Source organism: Larus michahellis, chromosome 1 (genome assembly GCF_964199755.1).
Source record: "Larus michahellis chromosome 1, bLarMic1.1, whole genome shotgun sequence".
Taxonomy (NCBI): domain Eukaryota; kingdom Metazoa; phylum Chordata; class Aves; order Charadriiformes; family Laridae; genus Larus; species Larus michahellis.
This window is the reverse complement of record NC_133896.1, coordinates 62,680,500-62,704,408: the sequence shown is the minus strand read 5'-3', so window position 1 is coordinate 62,704,408 and position 23,909 is coordinate 62,680,500. Positions and strand designations below refer to the sequence as shown.

The following is a 23,909-nucleotide window of genomic DNA, read 5'->3' as shown; positions in this document are numbered from 1 at the left end:
ACATTAAAATGCATTATGTGATTCAGCTCCTATCTCATACTGCACTGAATCAGCACCATAAGAATGGTTTCTTAAGGGAAGTTAGGAAGAACATCTCATGACCACAGTGGCTGTTTTTTAACATTAAGGCTATCAAAATTCTCTTAAATATCTCAGAAAAATGAAAGTGTGTATTTCTGTGAACTCATATATAACATTAGAATTAAACAGGTCTGGGAACTGTCAGAACCAGATTGGTTTAGAAACTGAACCTATACTAAACTACAACAGCAACATAAGGAGAGTAAAAAAAGTTGGAAGATTTTTTGCTGGTGGTTTTTTTTTTTTTAACATCTTTACTAACAGAAATACACATTGACATATTATATAATATTTATGTAACAATATATAGTTTTATATAGTATTTATAAATTATCTATTTTGTACAGAAGCTTCTGTATAATTAACAGCAGCACAAAATAATTGACAAAACCACCTTTACTGAATCTTCCTTCTTAAGGAAGGAAGATTCATGAGATCACATTGTGAATCTGTTAATCTCCATTTAACAACTGTTGAACTCTGTGACCAATTTAAACTGAATTAGGTGTATAAATATACACACACACGTGTATATATGTATGAACAGATATATATTATAAAATTCACAAAAACAGGTAGCTAATTAGACATAACCTGATTTGTGCTGTCATTGAATCTGCTTCTGAGTGGCAGAAAGGCCAGGTTAGGCTGTGCTCAGCTGGACCTGTCAGCCAGCATGTATCTCACAGGGCATAGCTAGGGGACATGAGAGACTACTTGAAGTACAGTGAGATGTTTTAGAGACACTACGGAGGGCAGCCAGAGCATAAAAATAGAGTAAAAGGATAAGGGTGCCTTAGTGGAAACACTGTAAACCTGGAGAAGACTTGGGAGAACAGTGGAGAGCTATAGGGGATGGTAGATGGATGGGAGGTGATGCCAGGTGGTGGTAGGGAGGTAGGGATATGCAAGACGCTACACATATCTGTAAGAAACCAGGCTTCATTTGTTCTGCTGCTCAAATGATCACTTCCTCAGTATTGTATTTTGTGTCAGCTAAGGAAATGCTGTAATTCTCCTGGTTGCCAAGGCCTTCTAGATAGAGAATTAAGGTGAATTGATGGTAACCTGCACATTGGCTTTGGGTCAGAGGTCATATTCCAGCAGAGTATCAAGTGTTGACCGCAAGAATAATAGGTGAGGATACTGAGAGGAAGAGGGCCATTGCATGAACACAAATCTGGGTCCCTCTCAAGCTTGTGGCTGAGAAGAACGCTCTAGATCTAATCTTCCTAAATGTAGAGTTTAATTTGAGAAACTTGTTCAGAATGAGGTAATTCTTTTCCCTCAGTAAGACTGTTTGCAGTCCCTCAGTAAGTCAGTAAGACTGTTTGCAAAGGATCAATTGAATACCGCACCATAAAGAATGTGACTGCCATCAAGTAAATCCTCCTCTCCAAAAGGAGGCAAGACAAATTTAAAGCTATGTCCTCGTGAAGGTTAACTCTGAAGGTAATTATTTAACCACAGAAAACTACAAGACTAGGGCCCATCTAATAATGATTTTTTTTTTTTTAATGGGAATAATCCTTTAAAAAAAAGAAAGAATTCCTTACAGGAAAAGGAAAGTGCAGGCACTAGGTGGGTGCACTAGTGCACTAAATGACACCATACTCAGATAGCTTTAGTACATGATCTCTTCCTTTTGCTTTTTTGTTTTTTAAAAAAGAAAACTGAAAAAAAAATTACATTGCAGTAACTTATGAACTGCAGCAACCAGTGAGCAAAAAGTTCTGTCAAGGCTGAGGAAGTATTTAAACTCTGATTAATTAAAAGAAAATCAACCTGGATTGAGGTGACATGTGCCCATCTGAAACAGTGACTGAAAGTGGGAACTGCAAGCAAATCCTATCATACTGGGCCATGAATCTTTGAAAGTTGTGTAGGTAACTGATGTCAAAACCAAGTGTTTGCACAGCATCTCAGATAATGCGTCTGTACCTGAATTTTCAGTAACATGTTAGCAATTCAAATAATAAAATATTAAGGAAGTAATGGCCAAACATGCACTTGGGAGGCAGAAGGGAAAGGCCCACAGATCTAGAAAAGACAGACAAATGATAAGAAGGGGCAATGAATGGTCACCTAGATATGCCTTTGAAAACGGAACAGGAGAGACACTAAGATCTCTCGTGCAAGTGCTCTTCTAGACATAAATTGAAATTATGATGTTCTTGCACTCAAACACCATATTTCCAAGCAAAGGTAGCAAGTTAAATTAGGCAAATGCATCTTTCAGCTTTGACAGTTAAAGTTTTTGAATAGTATCAGTAGAGTTTGTCTCTGGTGTGCCCAGTTCTCAAAAGCTTTACGCTGCTTCTCTGAAGTTCATTTGGAGTGCTGGCAGCTCAGTTTCACCAAAATCTAGATGAGGCCCATCCTGTTGCATTTCCTTTCTGCAAAGCCATTTCGAGATCATGCAATACGGCAAAGCAACTTCAAATAGTGTGAACACACACTGCCCTAAGTATGCAAAAGAAGTAGATCTTTCCTTCCTCACTCAAGGAAGAAACCAGAAAAATGATAGCTTAAGCAAAGGAGCAAAAGAAGGAGCGCAAAGTTGTTGCTCTCAAGAGTACTACAGTAAAGCTGTCACAGGCCAGTCTACTTCAGGATGCAAGTACATCAAACACAGACAAGTAGCAGGCAACCCGATCTTTCCTGGAAAGGCCATATACTATCTTCAACCTCATACATCTGGTTGAATCAGAAATATCAACCTCTAGAAGCACCACTGCCAAGAACACGAAATAACTGGCTGCCTAGGCAACACTGGTAAACGAATACATATTAATTTATCACATCCTGCTGGCTGAGGCTAGGAAAATAACTTGTTTATAAACACCTCTACTGTTATATGCAAGTATGTACCTTATTCCGTTGCCCTGACTCCTGCTGTTGCACACTGATACAGAAGACAAAAGAACTACACCAATACAAAGTATGACGGTAGTCTGGGACAATTTAATTCAACGTTTTCTACTTACAATGATCTCAAAATACAGAGGCATATTTCAAAGAAGAAAATGGAAAGCAGTATCCACCTCTGCTGGAGCTCAGAAGCAGAACTGGGTGAACTGCAATTAATGGGTGAAGGCCTCAATTGAGAAAAAAAAAAAGGTTAGGGTAAAGTGAGAGAAAGCAGTTAGAGAGAAGCAAAGATGAAAGAACAGCAAGCAAAAGGTAGAAGAGCTAACGAGGGTTCGAAGAGCAAAGCAAAGAATGTCAGAGAAGCAACTGAAAGTATTCCAGGGGAAAAAAGTTCCAAACAGTAATGCAGGAAAAAAAATACCCGAACATATCACTACTTCGGAAACTATGCAAATGTGTAACACAGTACTCACTGCATCTCGCCTAGCATATTCATCCTCTCCACGGTACTGGGGCCACCCTGGCCCCCCCGGCTGGCCATGCCCTGCTCTGCCTGAGGGGATCTCCACTTGTTGACCTCCGATCCTGCTAGCAATTCCCACCTGAGTGAGGTGCTGTATCTGAGAACCTTAAAAGCAAATATTGTTTTTTCATCTTTATACACAGTCAAGTTTGTAGGGCAGACAAATGACAACATAAAACTTTGTTGGAAGCAGGAGACAAGAAGGACGTGGAGCTCAGTTTCTGTGCAATTAATAAAAAAATCAGCAGAAAGAAGGCTGTCAGCGCAGAATAAAGAAGGAAAAGTTATGTGAATTTTGTGGGGTTCATTTGAGTGTGATGCTTTTCATTGCCACTGCACTAAAAGAAGAGGTTGAGATACATGCGTCACAGACATGGACTACACTTCATTCCAAAAATATGCCAGCCCTTTCCAAACAGCATTTACTGAAAGCCCTGGCAATGCTTTCATGTAAATTACTTAGCAGCAAAGAGAAGACATTTACTCCTGTGGTACACCTTATTTGCATCACACTGGCAAGACCCTAACCCTCCAGACTGCTTTTGCTTTCCATCCCATCTCTCAGAAGAATAAAATACTTGACTATATAAGAGTATGGTTCTTTCAGCTTTACTTTGCAGTTAAATATTAAACGATGCTGTTGTTGACTAACAAGAAGGTCAGAACGCACTGTATCTCCTTTCAGCCTGAAAGCTAACCTCCTGCTTCCCCTCCCCTCCCTCTGCTTTCAAACACATGCAAGGATAGCCACAACCATTGATTGCAAGAGACACGTAACAACATGCCAGCTTTCCTTTTTCCTGAATTTCCTCCCACAGAGAAACGAAATTTATTTTATTATTATATTTTATTATTCGCTAGAACGAAACACGTTTAATAAACCCACAGATACATACGAGAAAACTGTGTCTCTGTGTATGTAACAAAAAGGGAGGAAAAGACAAAAACAACAGTGTGATTTAAGTGATGAACAATTAGGTCACGAAATTTTCCTCTCAAAAACCCCACAATATTTGATATTTGCATGTAACTATCCTGAAGGTCAGGAACTAATAATCTGAATTGCCTCCAAACTTTAAAGCAGAGTACACATGCTTTAGAGAATAGTATGAATCAGACAATAAAATAATCATCGTTAAACTGCAACAGTCACTACATCCCTGTCATTCTCATTCATTTAAAATTTACAGGGAGAGGATAGCAGCTATCAAAACTAGGACTCTGACATGAGTATGTGCTCGTATTTCCAGTCTTTTTCAACTCCTCAGGAAGAAAACATTTATCTGGGAGAAAATTAACTGTGGCATTTGCATAAGAATAGAATCTTTATTCTTAGAATCAGTGTTTGCTGCTTAATTGCCATGTGATGTTAGAACCTTATTCATGAAAGCATTGATGAGTGCTATGGAAATTATCTCACAGTCAAATCACGGAAGATGATTTCATATGGGACAGCAGCAATAGATAATATCATCAGAAGCTAAAAGATCCTGCTTTTACGCATACATTTCTAGGAAGAGAAATGAGAAATAAAGATGCAGAAAAGTATTAAAAAATTGATATTTAGGAGGCTGATTTGGGATGCATTAGTTAGCTCATTTAGCACAAAAGAAACAGTCGGCAGTGGAAAGTCAGCATACACTGTATGCTCTAAAACAATTAATTTTTCATTCTTAGAGAATGGCTTTTTTTGAAAATACACTGTGTGTGATACCAATGCTTGTAAGATACTAAAAAGGTGGCAAAGCACTGCCTTTTTCTGCAAGATCCTACGGAGGTGAAGTTAACCTCACTTTGTGATCACTTTTTTTTTTTGGCAGTGAAGACAAGGACCACATTTCAAATGTAGTAGCTGAAGGAAAATGATCTCTTAATGGAGACCCCAGTGTAAGAGTAGATATGGAAAAGGATCAGTTATTTTAGTGCATATTCAAACTTAAGTGTTAAGAGTACCTGCGGTGCTCCCAACTGGTCGTGGCCGTGCAACTGATGGCATTTCCTCTGAATATATCCCTCTGGAGGAATACTGAACCTCAGGTGGCTGCTGGTCTGGGTGTATTAACTCTGCAGGTTGAAGAAAACCTGGCCCAAAGTTCTGCCTGTGGAAAAGTAAGGACTCGAGATTACAATAAGTGAATTGCCTAATTAGAAACAGTAATGCAGGTGTACCCCATAGAACAACTCTTTATGATGCCTTTCCATGTATATTTTAACCTTAAATGTTAAAGAAAATAATTACATCTGAGGAATATATTCCTCCTTCATGACCTGCATTGCACAGGAATAGGGATTAGAAACTCTAAGAATTTCACACAAGTGTTTTTCACGTGCTGCAGTCTCCTCAATGCAGAGAAAAAAAGGCTACAGATCTTGTTTTCCCCTGGGTAAAAATGCATCTTCAATGGAAAAAAAAAAACAGAAAAGTAAGACTTTGGGAGTGATATAGCTGCTTACCTTAGCAACAAATCTGACTCTTACTCAAGAGTTTCTGGGCACACACTTTTACACATACAAACTGCATTACACATATATTTCATGAACAATTATTATTTCATCAAGCACTCTTACAATTTTTCAGGGAATTTTCAACACTGGACTCTTTAAGACTCATCAAAGTACTCAAAGCTGTCATTAGCACATATGAAGAGATGCAACGTATATTAATATTACTGTTTCCTATAATTCAGGCTGGTGCTGGTAGTCATTGATGTTATGTATTTACTGAAAAGAGTTAACAACAGAAACTCATCAATCTAACTTTATTAATTGTGCCAAGGCAATGGGACTTGTAAAAGAAACCCTGTAATTCATTCACAGAACGGGAGTAGAGAAGGAGATGGAAATGTTGTTTTTCCTACGCTTACTATTAACATATCTTAACACTGGCATGGAGAGATTATATTTTAAAAGACTGATGGCAGCCAACTTTGCAAGGATTATTGATTCCCATCCATATGGTAGAGGTGTGGATGCCTAAATCTCAGGTCCTTAGGTTACTTGGCTAGTCTCTCTTAGACTCCAGGTATGATCGAAGAAGAGAGTCACGCTCCTCAAGAGGCATTCAAAGAAAAGATTGGGTTCACTAAACCATTTTCTGCGGGAGCCTCTCACAGGTGAGCATAAAGGAAGCAAAGTGAGACAAACATCCTAAGTCAGGCACGTGAAATTACACAAAGTGAGGACTAGGGATGAGTTTTGTATGCCTTTTTACCACAACGGCCTGTAAGCCCTTCTCGACTATGGACTGCAACCTAGCCCATTCCTCAAGACCTGAAGTTTTACACCCTTTTGTTTTGCAAGAAAATTTCGTGACTGCATCTAACTCAAACTATTCTTGAGTTGTGCTTTATTTGGAAAACTAACCACCTTTGTATGACAGCCAGATAGCAAAGAAAGATGACATAATAATAAAGAGCCTAACAAAGCCAAATAAGAGCCTAATAAAGCACAAATGAGTAATTGTAAATTAAAGTACTAGCTACTTGGCATACAGTACTAAATGTAGGAGGTGTAAGAGGTTCAAGCTGCAACAACCCCATTGAGGAAGTGTCAGAATTTCCCCAGCTCCCTTGCATACAATCCCACCTGTCCACTCAGGAGATCCAGAGGAAACCATTTCCAACCAGGCTTAAAAGCTCGTTAAAATAAATGCCTGAATGGGTAGGTAATGATTAACACTGTCACTTCTGTTATGTTAAACACTGTAACCAGTAAAGGATCTGATCATCTGGCCCATTATGCATGCAATGCTGAGCTGGAATCTTGTAGACGATAAATTACTAGAATTTTTTGATGTTGTCTAAAGAAAATATTTTCTCAACGTTACCGCAAATGTATTATTTTTGTGCCAATTTTTCAGAGGACAGGAAGTATATCCTTTATTGCTGATGAGTTTGTACTTGAAAGGTGCACATTTAATAACCCATTCCCCTCTCTTCTCAATCTTCTTTATAATAGGTAGATATAGCTACTCTTTAAAGTCAGAGATCAATAGAAGTGTATAAAAACAGGATACAGCTCTGAATCTACATCATACAAGCTTTCTAGTGCTCCTTCCTATTTCCAGACTGAGACCCAGCCTTCAATTTATCTTTCAACATTCAAAAAAATTATTAATCTCCAGTAATTTAATTAAGTGAGGAGATACCACCCTAAAAATCAATTTTACACCACTAATCCACTATGGCTAAGTATCTCTATCTCTGTTACACGATGTGATATTCATTTCCTGGTAAAAGCTGTTCATTGTGCCTTTATGTTTGCCTAGCTGTTATGTGACCTAGGTCTTCTACATTTAATTTTTTTTATCCAGGTTGGTTCCACCCCATTAAACATCCTGACTGCATTTGTACAGAGAAGGGAACAGTACGGTCACTCAACTATTCTTCCATGCATCGGATATTTAAGCCAATGGACTATAACACATTGATACATAGCACCTAATCATACTGACCTCAGGTTATTTTTCCGTCCTCTAATCGGTGCACTGTTTCTATCAATTTATTTAGAATTACCTTCTGAATTTGAGCACAACTCCCACTTCACAACCATGACAACTCTTTTCTTGTTTTCTATTGACCAAGCTTTAGGAAACCTTCTATTTTAATGAAAATTCAAAGGAATTCTTCCCGTTAAGGTCAATGACCTTGCAGATCATTAACTTAATCCGCTGGCACTGCCAGAGCGAGCACTTGAACTATTAATAATGATGCCATTAATTTGTAACTTACAGAACTCCAAAGTGCCTATGCCAAAGGCTGTTAAACTTTTCAACAAAAAATACGTTGCAAAGATACTATCTTGCTCAGGTGTATTAACATATGCTACAGCACCTTAATGATTAATTTATCGCATTTTCCCTGCATGCATAACAGGCCAAAGAGAAAATCCTCAAAAAAACCCAATTGATTATGCTTTGTATTGGCAGTCTCAAAGTTCATAATCTTCAAGGTAACCTAAATTACAAAAAATACACTGCATTGTCATACTGTGTGCCATTTCATGTATGCTCCACTCACACTGAAATTTTCACCTTCAGTCAAGACCTAAGTAAGAAAACATGCTTAGAAATTCCTCCTTTTCCAGTTGGTCCTTTGAAAATCACGTTGCAGAAGAATGGATAACGGAAAGTTCTTCATATCCGTTTTACCAATCAAGTTTCCAAGGCAGTGAAGACTTCAGCTGAAATCTAATGAGTGACACTGATACCAGTGGGATTTCATCTCATACGGCGAGCTGTAAGAAGGTAATGACAGAGCAGCACAAGGCCACCTTTTTACCACTTTGGCTGCAGCAGCTTGGAGAGGGTGAGCCGAGTTTGAACCTAGCGGGTACCATGACTCAAGAGTCTAACTTCATGTGTAGTTAAAACACAGACACTAAACGTGGAACTAATGGTCACTTGGATAACTGTTTTCTTCTCTTTACATGATTCTCCCACAGCAAGGCCAGAAGATGGAAAACTTGTTCTTCCCTCTGATTTTATAATAATAGGCCCTAAAGGCAGTCTTTCTCTGTGAGGGTCACCACAGTCTGTAATTTGTTCTCAACTTGGTTAAAAATAGAATGAATCTGTTAGTCATCTTTTGTGAGTGACTGTTGCCCTGAGGCTACAGAAACAAGATGAAAGTGAGAGTATTGGGAAAATTACATGCATCTGACTAACTGTTTCAGACTCTCCAAAAGCCGAAACTCAGTGGTTTACGCAATATTTGGAAGGATATCTCTATAGCCAAGGGGCTAGAAACACATTTCTTTTAAATAGAGGATTGGATTCCATACAATATGCATATGTCATTTATGCCACATAAATAAATTACACAGGCTGGATCTGGACTCCTGTTACTTCTCATTTATACAATACTTTGCATAATAATATACCAGTGCCAGTAAGAACTCTGCAAGGAAAATAAATGATAATTCTATCAGTGAAAAGCTACCTTGGTAGGAGACCTGATGCTGTTGGCGGAGTCATTCCAAATTCCACATATCTCTGTCAGAAGAATGAAAAAAACCAAATTAAAATCAAAAGGCATACCCTGGGAAGTCCACTGTCAGCGTTTTAAGTGATGAATGGCAGCGATCACTAAGCCTGTATGTGTGACTTGATTGCAGCCATAAGAGCTTAGTTTTACAAACCCAGAAGCACAAGAAGATCTGGGAATCACTGCTACAGTGATCTTCTGCCTGATCGGAGCCTTAACTTAAAAACCTTTCAGAAATACTTTCTCTCACTTGCAGAACATCAAGGGCTGCTCCAATGTCTACTCAGCTTAAAACTTTCACCAAATTAAGCTTTGTATTTGGAAATCTCCTTATACCTCAACCAGCATCAGACTGCAGCGGAGACACCATGGGGCTTGGACTTACCAGTCCAATGGCTTTATTAAACTTCTGCTGAATAGTTGTGCAAATCAAGATGTCCTAAAAGATTATCCATGTGCCTCAGCGCTCCATAAAATGCAAGAAATCATACACAGAAATACTGCTTCCTTATCCCTCAATTCCTGAAAGCATTTGGATACCCTGCTGAAAAATATGACCTAAGCCAAGTATATTATTTTTTTATTGTCAAAATATGAACTAGCACACAGATTTTAAAAAATTAAGTTTTACTCTTGGAGATAACAAGACTGATCTGTGAAAGATCATAACTGAGAAAAACAGAAAAGTTATCCTAAAGGAGAAGAACCTCCTATCTTCTTTTGTGGTTGGGATGGGAAAAAGGAAAAGAATCCAAATGGCCTAAAAAAGCAAGTTCACCATCTTGTGACAGTCATTTCTGAAGCCTCCTGGTTCTAGACACTGTTCCATATTTGTGGTAAGTCCTAATGGCAAAGGCACAATAACAGTGACCATGGCTCAACTGGTGCTAACTACCTGCCCAGAAAAGCCTTTTAAATTTCACTCACATTAAATGGGTTGTTTACTGCCTGAGTTGGACCGTAAGGTGATCCCCACTGGGTACATGTGGATCCCCTCCCTGCTGGAGCAGGAGTGTTGTTTACCGTCTGTCCTGCAGAAACCCCAGGTGGTGTGACAGCTGTGGAATTGGCTGCTTGGCTGCTAGGAGCCACCAGTGCAAAAGCATCATCCAGCAGCGAGTGCATGGTTTGCCGAGCCTCTTCAATGGATGGCTGCGGTGGGATGTACTGGGAGACTGGGTGGGAAGGCAAGCCAGAGAACTTCCCCACATCAGCTGAAGATGATGTCTGAGGTTCAGGAGGCAAGTCTGGATCAGACTGCAAGAAATGGAAAGAAGGTGAAGGGCAGCCAGAGACACGATCTAACCGTCCAGCTTCCAAGCCCCTGTGGGCCTTAAGTCCAAGCAACACTTTCTTTGGCAGAACCACAATGAGATAAATGGCACAAGTGCCAGTGCCAGACAAAACCTGGCCCTTACCCTCCCCACTTCCGCATGCACATTCAAATACTTCATTCAGTGTGATCTGAAAGACTCTGAGGCAGTGGAGCTTTGTGCAGGAGTTACACAAGCTATAATAGAAATCTCGTGGTTCGCAAGCATATAAAGAATTCGTGCAGAGTGTTTACTCCATCCAGAAGAAAATCATCAGTTCTGTCTACATCTTTTGACTTCTCTGCAGCATTTACAGTTCCAAGAAATTAATTAAGTCTTTAGCATACAACTGACCACATCAGCAATAACATTAAACAATTATTACCTCCTAGAAAAACACACAAAGGGAGCTGTTAAGCAACGAAGTGGTTAGCTGCATGGAACTTGAACTTGGGTGCAACACCTGAACGGGATTCATATAAGTACTTCATAGCAGCAACATCTGAGGCATGCATCGCAATTACTACCTGGGATCTTACCACACGGGCTTATTGTTCATCAGTAACAGGAACTTAAATGAGCTTTGCAGCAGCAGACTTATTATCAAAGCTCATTCTTACCACTGCACGCAGACTGCAAAGCCAGTTGTTAAGATGCAAAAGCCTCTACTTCATCAGGAACTTATCATTCTGAGTACCGTCTCGCTACAGATGCCAAAGGGGCTGAGCTTGCTGTGTGACACGTCTTAATTAAACAGCTCCAGATGATAATTCATTCTGCTGCAGCATGACATTAAAATCATCACATTCTTGTTTGAAGGCAGAGGGAAACCGCAGAAATTGACATTGTAGTCACTTGACTGCATATGCAGCTAATGCTGCAATTCTTAAAATTATTAAACCGTCTTTCAAGATGCAAACTATCCAGGGGTTTCCAATATTAGCATTAGGCTTACTAAAGTCTGCTTAGAAGTGGTTAAAGATGCCTAAATACAGTTTGTGTCATGGATAGTCTTGGACAAAAGCACTGTCCAGTGTCTTTGCCTTTTTTAGACATGAAACAAAATTAATTTTCAAGACATTGTACTAGGATTGTTTCAAGTTACTGCAGTACAGAGACATGCTTCTCTTTAATTAATAATTAATTCCCACGTTTTAAAGATGAGAAAATTTCTCATGAAAGGAACCGAGTCTTCCTGTGAGAGCAAAGGACGAAATCTTCTGTAATATATGAATACATAAGATCCAGCAAATTGGACTAGAGTGAAACTATGTTCAAGATATTGCAGAAGCACACTTTCATGTGCATAATACAGTGACATTAATGAAAACAAGGTTTTGGTTCTTGGCCTCTGTAATATCAAGGAATACTTGGCAGAATTTTACTGCTTATTACTGACAGACTGACAGTGAAATCCTTGTTTCACTTTAATTTACATGCTAACTACATGTGACTGAAACTAGCCATACAGACGGCAGGCAGAAGGCCAAAAACCTCCCCATGTCAAAATTGTCATTACAATTATCAGAACACTCCTGTCAAGAGACATACATACAATATATGCAGAATTATTGACTCCTGGAGGCCTCTTGTATGTTCCATCACTGTCAGTTGTGATTAACCTGTCCTTTTCTGCATCAATTGGACTACCATTTATCTGGTGTCGCCGGCGCTGCTTGGGAGAACGTTTTGCACGAGAACTTAACAGGAAGAAAATAAAAAGCAGAGAGAGAGAAAAAAACCAAACAAGACAAAGGTAATCACATTTCTTTTTGCAATTTTTCTTCTCATCCCACTCAAGGTTGAACTACTCTGCCCGTTCCCTCCCAGTCAACCTTGTTCAGCCCTGTTTCTCTTCCCCTTCCCAGATTTTCATGCCAGTGCCATTAGTTAGCCTTGAATCTTTCTCCTCAAGTTTCTCCTAGTAACGCTTTCATTAGCAGCTCTCCAAACTGTCCCCTCCCTCAAACTCTCTCCAGCTTTCACCTCCCTTCTACATTCATCTTTCGAAGTTGTCCGTGCTCCAGCCCCGGCCCAGTGCATCTCTGGACCTCCCAGACCAATACCTGACACGTTTGCAGTAGCAGAACAGACCACGGTTGCCAACAAGGCTTTGCGCTTGGCATGTTGGGTTTAACCCCACCAGGCAAACCAGGTGAGGAACCCACGTAGCTAGGGAAAAGCTACTTTCTATCAGTGTGGAACCAGTCACAGGGTACCAGTGCTCCAGGAACAAAGTGCCAGTATTCATAAGTCCTAAACAGAGCCCAGGGAAGACTTCCTCTGAAAATACAAGCCCAGGAAGGCCGATCTGTGAGGCTGACAAATGTGCCTCATTACCCAGAGGGAATGTATAAAAGATTATCGTGTTGATTTGTGAATTTGCCTTTAAAATTCAGAATCTTTAGGCTTTTTATGATGTTCAAGGTTTTCCTTATTTTGCACCTTTCCCCCTTTATAAAAATACTATTTCTTGCAGTTTATATATATGCATGTATCGTTTTTAGTGCTTATATTGCAATTTTGATCCCTCTACACTACACAAGAATTATTTAAACAAATGGCAGAGCAAATACTAAATTGTTTTAAGTCAGTTTTCATATATTTCAGTTTATTTATTGAGAAGTCACCCCTGAGAACTTGTAAAAGAATAATTTCAAAACAAAACATACTGGCATATACTGAAATAAATAAAAATGTTTAGAATAACCCAAACCTTTTCACACCGATAAGTCAAATTCAGCTTGGGATCAAAATGATTTCAAGCTCTGAAAGTTCCCAAGTTTAGGTTTGATGTACTTTGGATGCCGACTCAAAAATTAAAATTGTTCTTCCCATCTTTGAAATCCCTACCTCTTCCTGGGCTCTATGAAGACAGTAGGCACACTGCCTCCAGGGTCCAAGATCTTGTCAATCTGCATCTGTGCCTTGCGATATATTCTGTGCTGTTCTTTGGAGTCAACCACCACCACATCATCCACCACTGGAAATTCATAGTGCCCTTTGCGCTTGGCACGAAGACGAATCTTATTGCGGTGATGCTCAATCTCAGATTTATGCCTCAGGGCTGTTTGTATCTTAAAGAAGGAGGGGGCGGAAAAAAAAAAAGTCAACTGCATTTTTTATTTGTAGTTTTTGCAAATAGAACTTTTTGCTGCTCTTCCATAAAACTCTCCTCCTCACCTCCCTGCCTGCCCCTACCTCCATCCTCCCTCTCTCTCCCCCAAATCTCTGGAGGATTAAAGTCCTGTCACAAAATTTGTAAACACACTTTCTTTCTTGGATATTTTGCAGTATCACCATTGTCTCCTCAGGTAGATGTACTATTATACACAATATGATTGCCAGCACAGCAGGTGCAATTAGGAGAGGTGTCACTTTGTTAGCAAAAGGTAGGAGGAACACAAAAAACTCCCGCTGTCTGCCAGAAGTGACACTGCTCTGAAAAAATAAGACCAAACAGTACAGGCTATATCTACCTTTGCTTGTCAATCAGAGATACATTTGATCGATAGTGGTGAAGTCTGTCACCCATTCCCTTTAATGACCTTCATCATGTAAGCAGCAAGAACTTAAAGAGCTAATTGAGCTCATAACTCAGTGCCTCTACCGAGCATGAGAGGACATCACAACCTATGCAGAAATGTAGCTGCAATACAAGGGCTCTGGTCCCTAGATGAACATGCCGTTATCAGCTGTACGTCTTCTTGCAGTCTGAGCTTTCATGCCTCTCTCCTGCCTTTTTTTCAAATTCCCTGGAGTGCCTCTCACCTGGGGAAAACTATCATAGCACCACACTTCTAAGTTCTGGCCCAACACTCACTCACTGAAATCATTCTTATCAATGGAAAAGCCTTGGGCACCAGACCAGGTAGCAACAACTGCTCCATCTGTGCTGGACTAGTTCTGGAACACATCTGCAGCAGCGAATTAAAAACCAAATAAAAATTGATTCTTGTGTATTCTCTCACGAAAAGCCCCAAAAAGCATAAAAGGGACACAAGCCAGATTTACGCTTTACATTTATAGTTAGAATTATGTGTCTTCTGCCCTTATAATCAGATTTCTGTTTTGCGGCCCCTCTTGCCTATGTTTACTAGATTAATATATTTACCTCTCTTCCGTAAAGTACTGAGAAACACAGTATCTTAACACAATTAAATTAAAGGTTTCAGGAATCTTCCACTTTTAATTATGAGAAGATGCTGTCTTACACCCGGTACAAAACTAGGATGCGGGTACATGGTACTGTCAGGCAGCGTACAATGTGGTTTTACAATGCATTACGTTCTCTCCCAATGCCCCAGGCGTGCTCATATTCTGCTTACAGTAACATGAGCCTCAGAGAAAGCAGGAAGTTTCTGTATGTTTGCTGTCAGATAAACACATCAGAAGTTGGAAGCAATGAATGTGCTGCAAATTCACACCCCGGAATGTCTTGAGATAACTTGTTTGTATAAGCCACATCCTGAGTTGTTGAAAAGTCAAAAGAATGGTGTAGAATGAAAACCAAGGTGGGCCAGACATTCCAATTCTCACATGTTAATTAACACAACTCTCGTATGTCACAAGGTATCCTGACCATCAAATTCACTCCTCTTAGTGTTTAAGTTTTGGTTTAGGTATTTCTCAAAAACAGGTCACATTATCTCTCTGGATAGTAACAAGATTATTCTTGTAACTTGTCAAAATTCAACTCCTCAGGAACTAACGTGGAACTCCCGATAACAAGAAACTGGATACTATTCACTTCCCTCTTGGCTGGGCATACAGTCCTCCACAAACATTCAAAGCACTTTAAAAATACCTCTTTATTAATTTTGTTGGTCTCTGCTACTCGATCAGAAAGCACCGAGTTCTGAACGGGAGGTGCTGCCATTGGTTGCATAGCAATCAGCTGGATCTTGCTTGGGACACGTCTGCTGGCATCCGAGGAACGTGACATCCTATCCACATGTTCGAAGATAGAGGCTGAAGAGTGCTGCTCATTTCCACTGCTGGTCTGAGGAGGTCCTAAATCAGCAGAACAAATACAGAGTGAAGTAGTGGGGCTAAGGTTACCTCAGTCAAATATTAAGCTCTATGGATGCTATGCTACAAGACTATGCCATGTTTTCCATCTGTGTTTAATTTGCCCTATAGGCCTTCCAGCTGATTCACATTTAGCATACACCAAGTTTACCCCGTGGTTTGCAGTTTATAAACATTTTTCCACTATATTTCCAGACGGTGAGCTGTCATTCTTTATTTCTATATATCAAGCTCTTGGCAGTTGCAAACACCCAAAATCTCAATCTACTTTACGCCATAAAAAGCTGTTCAAGTACGTACTGCTAATGGTTCCTCTTGTCAATACTTAAGGAGATGCAAATTCCTCAAATGGAGGTTCAAAGAGCAATAAAAGATGCCTCAATGCAAAGTGCAGTTCTTAAGTGATAGAGTGATATATGAGAAAAAAACTCTTAGAAATCCACACAAAATACAAAGAATTTTACAGACGTTTTACTGATTAAAGCTTTTAAAAGCACTGTTTTCTTCTCTGTAACAGGATAAACAGTTCACATAGTAATAAGCAAGCTACAAGCTACACAAATATTGCCATGTTGTAATTTGCTGAAGAGGGTAAATCAACTCAAATATGATCAGCAAATGACACTATGGAAACAAATACACATGAAAGTTGTGGCCCTGTTCCTGCCAATAGTTAATCACTTCAACAGAAACAGGTCATCTCCCTCAAAAGACTTGAAATCTGTAGGATCACCCCAGTGGTTTGCAATTAAGCACATATTTAAGGATTTTTTTGATAGAGCTAGGCCTACAACAGGAACTGTTATTGTGGCTTGCAAAAACTATTGAAGACTTGCAAAATAATCTTTTGTCTTGTCCACATGGTAACACCACAAATTCTCAAACTGCTTTTCACCATGAAATATAAGCAATAAGGGATTAAGATTTGTGACTCTTCTTATGGAGGAACACAACAGAGTAGAGGGATGTAGTTCCACATTCTTGCACAGACCTCTAATAACGGGCTGTGGTTCTCAGATTCAAATCAGGAGGAGAATCTGATTTAATTCTGATACAGAATCAGCTGTTGATCAATATGATCCAACTCCAACAGAGAAGAAGGAAAAGAACACAGTCACTGCTCTGATCCATTTGCAACGTGTGCTGGTAATGAAGTATAGGGTTCAGAAGAGGAGTGAATGCTATTTTCTGTAGAAGACCACAGTAGGTGACTTGCTCCTTTGCTTCCCTCTTCTAGCACAAAACGGGAGCAGGAGAGGGAAGGAATGGTGCACTTTACAGCACGTGACTTTTGGGCTGGAAAGCCATCTGGCCATAAGCTAAGCAAAATTCTTGTTTTTCATATTTCTCAAACTTGATCAATGCATTGTCAAATATACACAATTATAAATGGTATGCATCATTTGTAAATGTGACTTTCCTATATAAAGTGCTATTAAAAAGGAGGTAAACAGTTGCACTGAAGATCTCTGCTTCCCAAATATTTTGCAAGACAGAGAACCCATCTCTCTCTTCTGTAACTATTTACATGATCTTTACCATTTGTCATCTTCATGCATTTCTTAGGATCGTGCAAACTTTGCCTCTCTTGATCTCTATATCTAAGTAGTTAGTGTGAATCCCTCAGAGCAATCCTGTAGCACAATGGAAATTTGAACTTCTGCATTGATCTTTCCCATTTTCCCCATACATCGTCATTTTTTCTAATCTTCCCAGTCTAACATAATTTCTCAAAGCTCACTGATCTCCCACATAGAAATTTAAGGTTATTTTCATATTACTTGCTTAGCAATTACTTCAGAGCATTCACTCTGAACCTTTATAATTTCATCCATAACCTTTCCTTTTGCACACAGAAACAAGTGCTTGGCAGAGGCCTCTTAGCTGAAACGGTTTTTAAACTCATTCTGTAAAACTGTCCAAACATCCCACTGTCAAATTTTGCTAAGGCTCTAGAGTAACATCATATGTTACTCTCTTTTGCAGAAACGATGCACACACACACAAAAAAACCCCTATAAGCTGCATCTTGCCTTTAAATCCTCCCTATATGCACACACTGAATGTGTCTATAAATACCATCCAAGACAGAAGTATAGTAAAGTAGATAAGAAAGTCAGGAACTGCACAGAGCTGTACACAAACAGCAAAAGGTGAAATGGTTTCTAACTCAACACATGAACGAGTTTCTTTAGAAGTTTTGACCGAGTGGAAACCAATAAGAATGGTTTCTCATTTCAAAGTTCTTATATTACATGGTTGTCCGTGGTTGAAAAGTCTTCCTTATAAAGCTATCAGATGGCACTATATGAATGAAATTTTGATCTCAGACTAGACAGCTGAGACTGAAAAATAATGGAGAGGAATTAATACTGAAATACTGGACAGAACACGTTTAAACAACCAGTCCATATAGGTCACATGTCAGGATCAATGTTCATCAGTGTCCCCTGGGCTGAAACTACTAACTGAACTAAAATGTCAGGAAAATGAATTGCTTGGCAGGAAGCTATGATTTCATATGAAAACCAATACAGCTGGAGATAGAAGGCGGCTATTGCTTCCCACACCCTCTTGAAAAGAAGAGACACAGCAACCAATGTGCGTGAAGCCTAACCCAAAATCAAGTAAAGTCTTCCACTGATCCACTGGTATTTGAATCACGCCAAAGTATGCAGTTTCAGATAAATTTCACAGTTTCTTTGTATCCCAGTTGATTATATCCCTGGGATGCAGCTGATGACTCTCATTAGTTACTTGTATAAACACAACAACGGGAAGCATCATAGACAGCCTGATATCCATCCTTCTCTACTATTAGAAGATGGAAACTGCTATCAGAGGACACAGTCCTTGATTTATCACTACATATGGTATGCATTATCAAAGACAGTGTCAGCTTGCTCCTGTCCCATCTTTTCTATGTCCTGACCTTAAAACCACTAGTTCATGAGAAAATATTTGTGCTTCTTTGCAGGTAGCCTGCAAAGTCTTGGGCTTCCAGTAAAGACATTAACAAAATCTATAACTTCTTTATAAAAAGCTTCTTGCCCTTGTTTCAGGACCAACAGCTGCCTCAGTTTTTCTTGTTTCACAGTGATGTTTTCCTCAATAATTTAAAAAAAAATTGGGAGGAAATTAGAAAAATGTGCCTAAATTGGATGACTATAATTTGTGTTACTGACAATTTTTTATACTTCAATAGCTCAAAAGCAATTTTGGTTTTCTAGACTCAAAAGACAAATCCCTCCATCCTTAAGATATAATTGCAGCTACCCCAGCACCTCTATTCGTATTTGTACTCAACTACCAGCTCTGGTTACTTACCCACTCTGTTTGGTCCTGACAACATAAAGGAAAAAGAACAGACAACACAGTAATTATTACAAATCATTCAGCTGGAATGGCAATTGGAAAAAACACAGCAGTAAGATGACTGCATTTACTTTGACTGAAATGCATGAACTTGGATCAAACTGCCAACCCTCAGCTGCACAAAAAGGGAGCTGAATCTGCCATTTAAGACATAGCTGTCTGCGGACATTGCCTCCAACTCTGAATGCTAAAAACAGTCCCTATGATTACCAAACTAGAGGCATCAAATGCTGAAAAAATAGTATATTTGATCCAGTAAGAGCATGATAGGTAAAAAGGACACATCTTACACAATATCCTTGCTGCCTTTGCCAGATAATTCAGATGCAGCAATACCTAACACTTCTACACCAAAAGGGCATGTTAAACTTTACACAAGGGTTTTAAGAAGTGTAATAAGAAGTGGGACAGCAGTAAATCAGGGCAAGAGAATTGAAGTCAGATAGGTTGGAGCAACCCATAAACTATCCCAAGAAGAGCTCTGTCATAGCATAATTGCTTTCCTTTATATGTATTTGGGCACGAGTTTTTGTCCTTAAAGCTAACTCAAGGAACTGAAAACATATATAAACATCAACGCACTATCTTCTTTGCGTAAACTGTGTAAAGTACATACAGCATACATTGCCTGCTGAATTATTTGGAAGTATAACTTTCTAGTCATACTAGCAGATCCTGTGCTTGCTTTCCCTACATGTTTATTACAGAGGAAAGCCTGCTCCATCAGCCTTGCTCTTACAGGAGTAGTCCACGTTATGAAAGTTTAAGAATCATACACTATTTTAACTTGCTCTTTAGCCACCCAAGAGCTAGCAGTTTATAATAAACTATCTTACATACTCCTCAATCTCATTTCTTCAACATAAGCAAAACCTAAAGATTGTCTGCTATGATCTGAATTTCACCGGCACTACATTCCTCAATAGTCATCTTTATATCTCAGCTGGTATTTCATGGAGTACGTGGAAAAACATTCAATATATTGAAGAAACTGCTCACAATGTGGTCAATATTTTCTTCTTCTCAGTTTCTGCTGCCACCAAGCCACGTGTATTAGGAACAGATGGGGATATCACAAGCTCCTTTACCAGATATTCAGTATCACATTTTCTCTAGGAAGACTATTGCGATTTAAAGCAAAGATCTGGTAACTAAAACCTCGAGCAAGGAGCAAGCTATCTAAACACAAAAGACTCTCAGAAAAAACACTTAGTGTTTGTGTAGGCACAGTTACCCACACACTTTTAAACAGGAAAAGAATTTAAAAGAATGTTTTAATTAAAAAAATGAAAGTGGGTTTGCAGTGTTTTATCAACTTTTCAATGAGGAAAGAAGTGTATCTTAGGCTACCCCCAAGACAAATGGTGGCACTTTAACTGGAAAATGGTTCTTTACCAAAAAAGTCACTGTTATTAACGTATTAGCACTGGATTTTCATCTTTCTAAAGCACAATCATGAAGGCTCTCTGGCCTGTTTTTCTTAATCTCACTTGTTTGAAGTTACAGTTAGAGACATATACCCATGCCGTACCAAGTCCTGCTGTGACCTCTACTGCCCATGTAACTGTCTGCAAGATTGCTACCATGAGAACAACAATTAAGCCTAAATGGAAAGAGGTTTGCCAGGGGTGTGTGGGAGAGAAAAGGAGGGAAGATTCATTCCTGCTAAGCCATTAGTTTTAAAAGCTTACTGGAATGAAAGGAATGTGTAGATCTTAGTTTCAACAGAAGAAACTAAACCAAAAAAGAGAGGAAGAAAATTTTCTGTGACACAAACCAGAAAAATTAACAGCCAAAGATGAGTTTAGACAAGTTACAGCACTAGAGTAACTCTTCAACCTGAGTAAAGCACTGCTAGTGCAGAGAAGAAAAGTTAACAAACCCTTCTTCACTGCTCTGCGTGGTTTGCCCTCATTTGCAACAGTTGATGGTCTTGCAGTTTCTTCTCCTGTCTCTCTCCCGCTGGATTGCTCACTTGCTGTGGACTCAGCATCTGATGGTGAAACTCTGCCACAAACATTAAAAAACAAACAAATAAAAATGTAACGTAAGCTTGCAAAGGGGCACAGTTCTCACACTCAAAAGAATCCTGTGCTAAAGTATTTCTGAAGACTGCTAATATTTTCCTCTGTTTACACATAAATTTATAATAAATTTTCATGGTTAGATATATTCATTGCCACGATGTTGTTGTGTGTGAAAACTGACTGCAACAGGACTCACATGTGACAAGATTATTAACTAATCTTTCCTTTAAAACACACTTCAAGAAAAAACTCTGCATTTATAAGTAGCAGTTTACTCTTCAGACACAAAAGAATTCTATTAGAAACAAGAAACCCACTGAGGTAACTAGTCTAATACTCAGACTTGCTAACTTGGTGTTCTCTTGATAACACTACAAGTCCATGTGAATATTTTCCTGACTAGTTAAACATAGGGCAATTCAGAAATGCTACGTTTACGTACTTACCCTATGCAGTCATGAGATTCTTAAAAACATTTGTTACCTACAAATTACAATTTCAGTGCCCATAATTTTAGCAGGTGATTACAGAAAAATTTAAGGAAATACTGTGATTTTCCCCAAGAGTAAAATTATAAAACGTAAATAACAGAAAATAAATATATATAAAATAAATATATGTATAGAATAAATGTAAAATGATTCAGATAGTATAAAAATAGCAAAAATATAGGGCATACATCACTGCCCAGCTGACATGAAACCCTGTCTTTTCACATGGGATTAGCCTTTGTGGTAGTGTCTCTAGTGACCATTTTGTCTTGTGAACATTCATACTCTATTTCTGCAGGGAGTTAATCGCTGAAAGTGTGCACTTGCCTGTGCATTAACCTTGTTGAGTGCAAGATTCGCTCGGGCTAGATGGATATCTGAACTAGTTACTGAGGCTCTTGGCTAAATATCAACCTGCCTAGAGCACACACAAAGATAACTACACCCAGCCAGACAAGTTCATTGAAAGTTAACCTACTGCTCGCAGCAGGCAATGCTCCAAATTCACCCCCCTTTTTTCTCCTCCCTGAACAATGCACTGATAATTGCGCTTCATCTTTCATTCTTTCTGCGGGACTGTAATACAAATAAGTCACATCCCAATAATAATAATAAAAAAAAATAGCAGGGAAAAAAGGAGAAATGGTTCTCAATGAGCTTACAGATCTGAACCATTGCATCTTTTCCTCTTTTCTAAGGCGGAGAGGGTGGGCAGAGCCATTGTGTCTATCACCTCTGTCTTGGTTCAGCAGAGTGCAAGGCCGAAGTTCTATTTCCAGATCTGCTGCTGACTTGCTGTTTCACCTCATTGTGCTTTGTTTCCCTTCATACTCTTTCCTCAGTCTATCTAAATTATCATTAAGTAAATTATAGGAACATAAATAGTACTGAATCAACATCAGTCATTCTTTATAAGTGCTGAGGAATATGCAGTTGCATCCTCTCAAGCCAAAACAACAGGGCCAACTCTCAGCTGGAGCCTAGAGATGCTGTGCTCAACCTGGATGGTTTTATTGTTTGCTGTTTTTTTACAGATACAGAACATGTACTCACATCACCACTGTACTTCCTGGCACGCAACATACAGTCCTGAATTGCATTGTGATGAACTGAGTTCTGTATTTCCTCACAAAACAGAAAACAGCTAAAACCAACATAACGCACTATGCTATCATTTCACATTTCAATTTCTGCCTCAGGGAATAAATGTTTTAAATCTCAAGCTGACATGGGCATGTCAGCATGTAAGGGAGATGATGGTAGTATCTCCACAGTTAAGCCTAAAGGGAGATTTGCTCTTAAGGGAGGATGAGGGAGAGGAGGGAAATTATCTTTTGAAAACATTTTGAAGTGTTTGAATTTACATGCTATTAAAAAAAAAAAAAAGTATCTTTGTTCCAAATTTGATCAATGATTCATTATTGTCTTCAGGGGAAACATTAAAATGTCGGCTCCTGAAAATTTTTCCTGCTTCATTTTCTGAATTATTCTACGTGAAATACAGTAACAGCCTCAAGTTTAAATTTCTTTCTTATATTTACGTGAATGTGAATATAGATACCTTCCCCTCCCCCTAAGTACCATCTCTCTCTCAGACCACTTTTGAACTTTTTAAAAGGAACACAGAAACACTTGTCCTTCTGATTTATATTAATTTGTTTTACTTTATTTAAGCTACACCAAAAAGAGTTAGCTATTTTTTTCTTCCACTGTTTTCCAATTTTGCCCAACTTCCACTGTACCACTGGTAGTCTACTACTTGCAAGGCCTGTAGGCAGCCAGGAAGACAGGCTCAGCATCTGGGCAGGTGGAACCTGAGCTGTATGAAGCCCACGTGGGGAAGATGAAGCAAGGATCTTAGGACAAGTGAGGCTTTAGAGGAAGCACAGAAGGTTGAGCAGAGGAGCAGGCAGTGCCACAGAGACCTGCAGCTCGGGAAGAACAACCGCTAGTTTCTTTCTAAGCTCATTCAACTCTGCCCTTGGTTGTTTTTTTCCTCCCCCCATGCAATAGCACATAGGTAAAAGCACAGAGGATGCAGAACTGGACACAAAGGAGTGCAAAAATATGAGAGGGAGGGAGAAGAAGAATTACTGGCAAGTGGAGCACAGAGGAGCTCCGCAGTGAGAAGCTGTTTGTGACTCATCATAGCACTCCCCTCCTCAGGGCTCCATTTTCATTCCCACCTATTACCTTCCCACTTATACCCCCCC

General features: G+C 39.2%; 1 protein-coding gene across 5 annotated transcripts in view; it reads right to left on the bottom strand.

The window, feature by feature from the left end:
- The window catches only part of KIAA1549 (KIAA1549 ortholog), a 152,142-nt gene that overhangs the window by 3,282 nt on the left and 124,951 nt on the right, over positions 1-23,909 (bottom strand). The window contains exons 12-20 of one of the 5 annotated variants that reach the window (XR_012586362.1): positions 21,061-21,185; positions 15,580-15,785; positions 13,626-13,849; positions 12,328-12,472; positions 10,387-10,716; positions 9,415-9,467; positions 5,429-5,574; positions 3,426-3,580; positions 3,069-3,179 (exon numbers count right to left, since the gene is read on the bottom strand). Coding sequence is in view for 4 of the 5 variants with exons in the window: in XM_074582036.1 (XP_074438137.1) it covers positions 3,426-3,580; positions 5,429-5,574; positions 9,415-9,467; positions 10,387-10,716; positions 12,328-12,472; positions 13,626-13,849; positions 15,580-15,785; positions 21,061-21,185 (1,384 nt within the window). In the remaining variant the exon portion in view is untranslated. The remainder of the gene's footprint in view (positions 1-3,068; positions 3,180-3,425; positions 3,581-5,428; positions 5,575-9,414; positions 9,468-10,386; positions 10,717-12,327; positions 12,473-13,625; positions 13,850-15,579; positions 15,786-21,060; positions 21,186-23,909) is intronic. The other 4 variants (XM_074582036.1, XM_074582045.1, XM_074582058.1 and 1 more) reach the window with 4 other exon arrangements.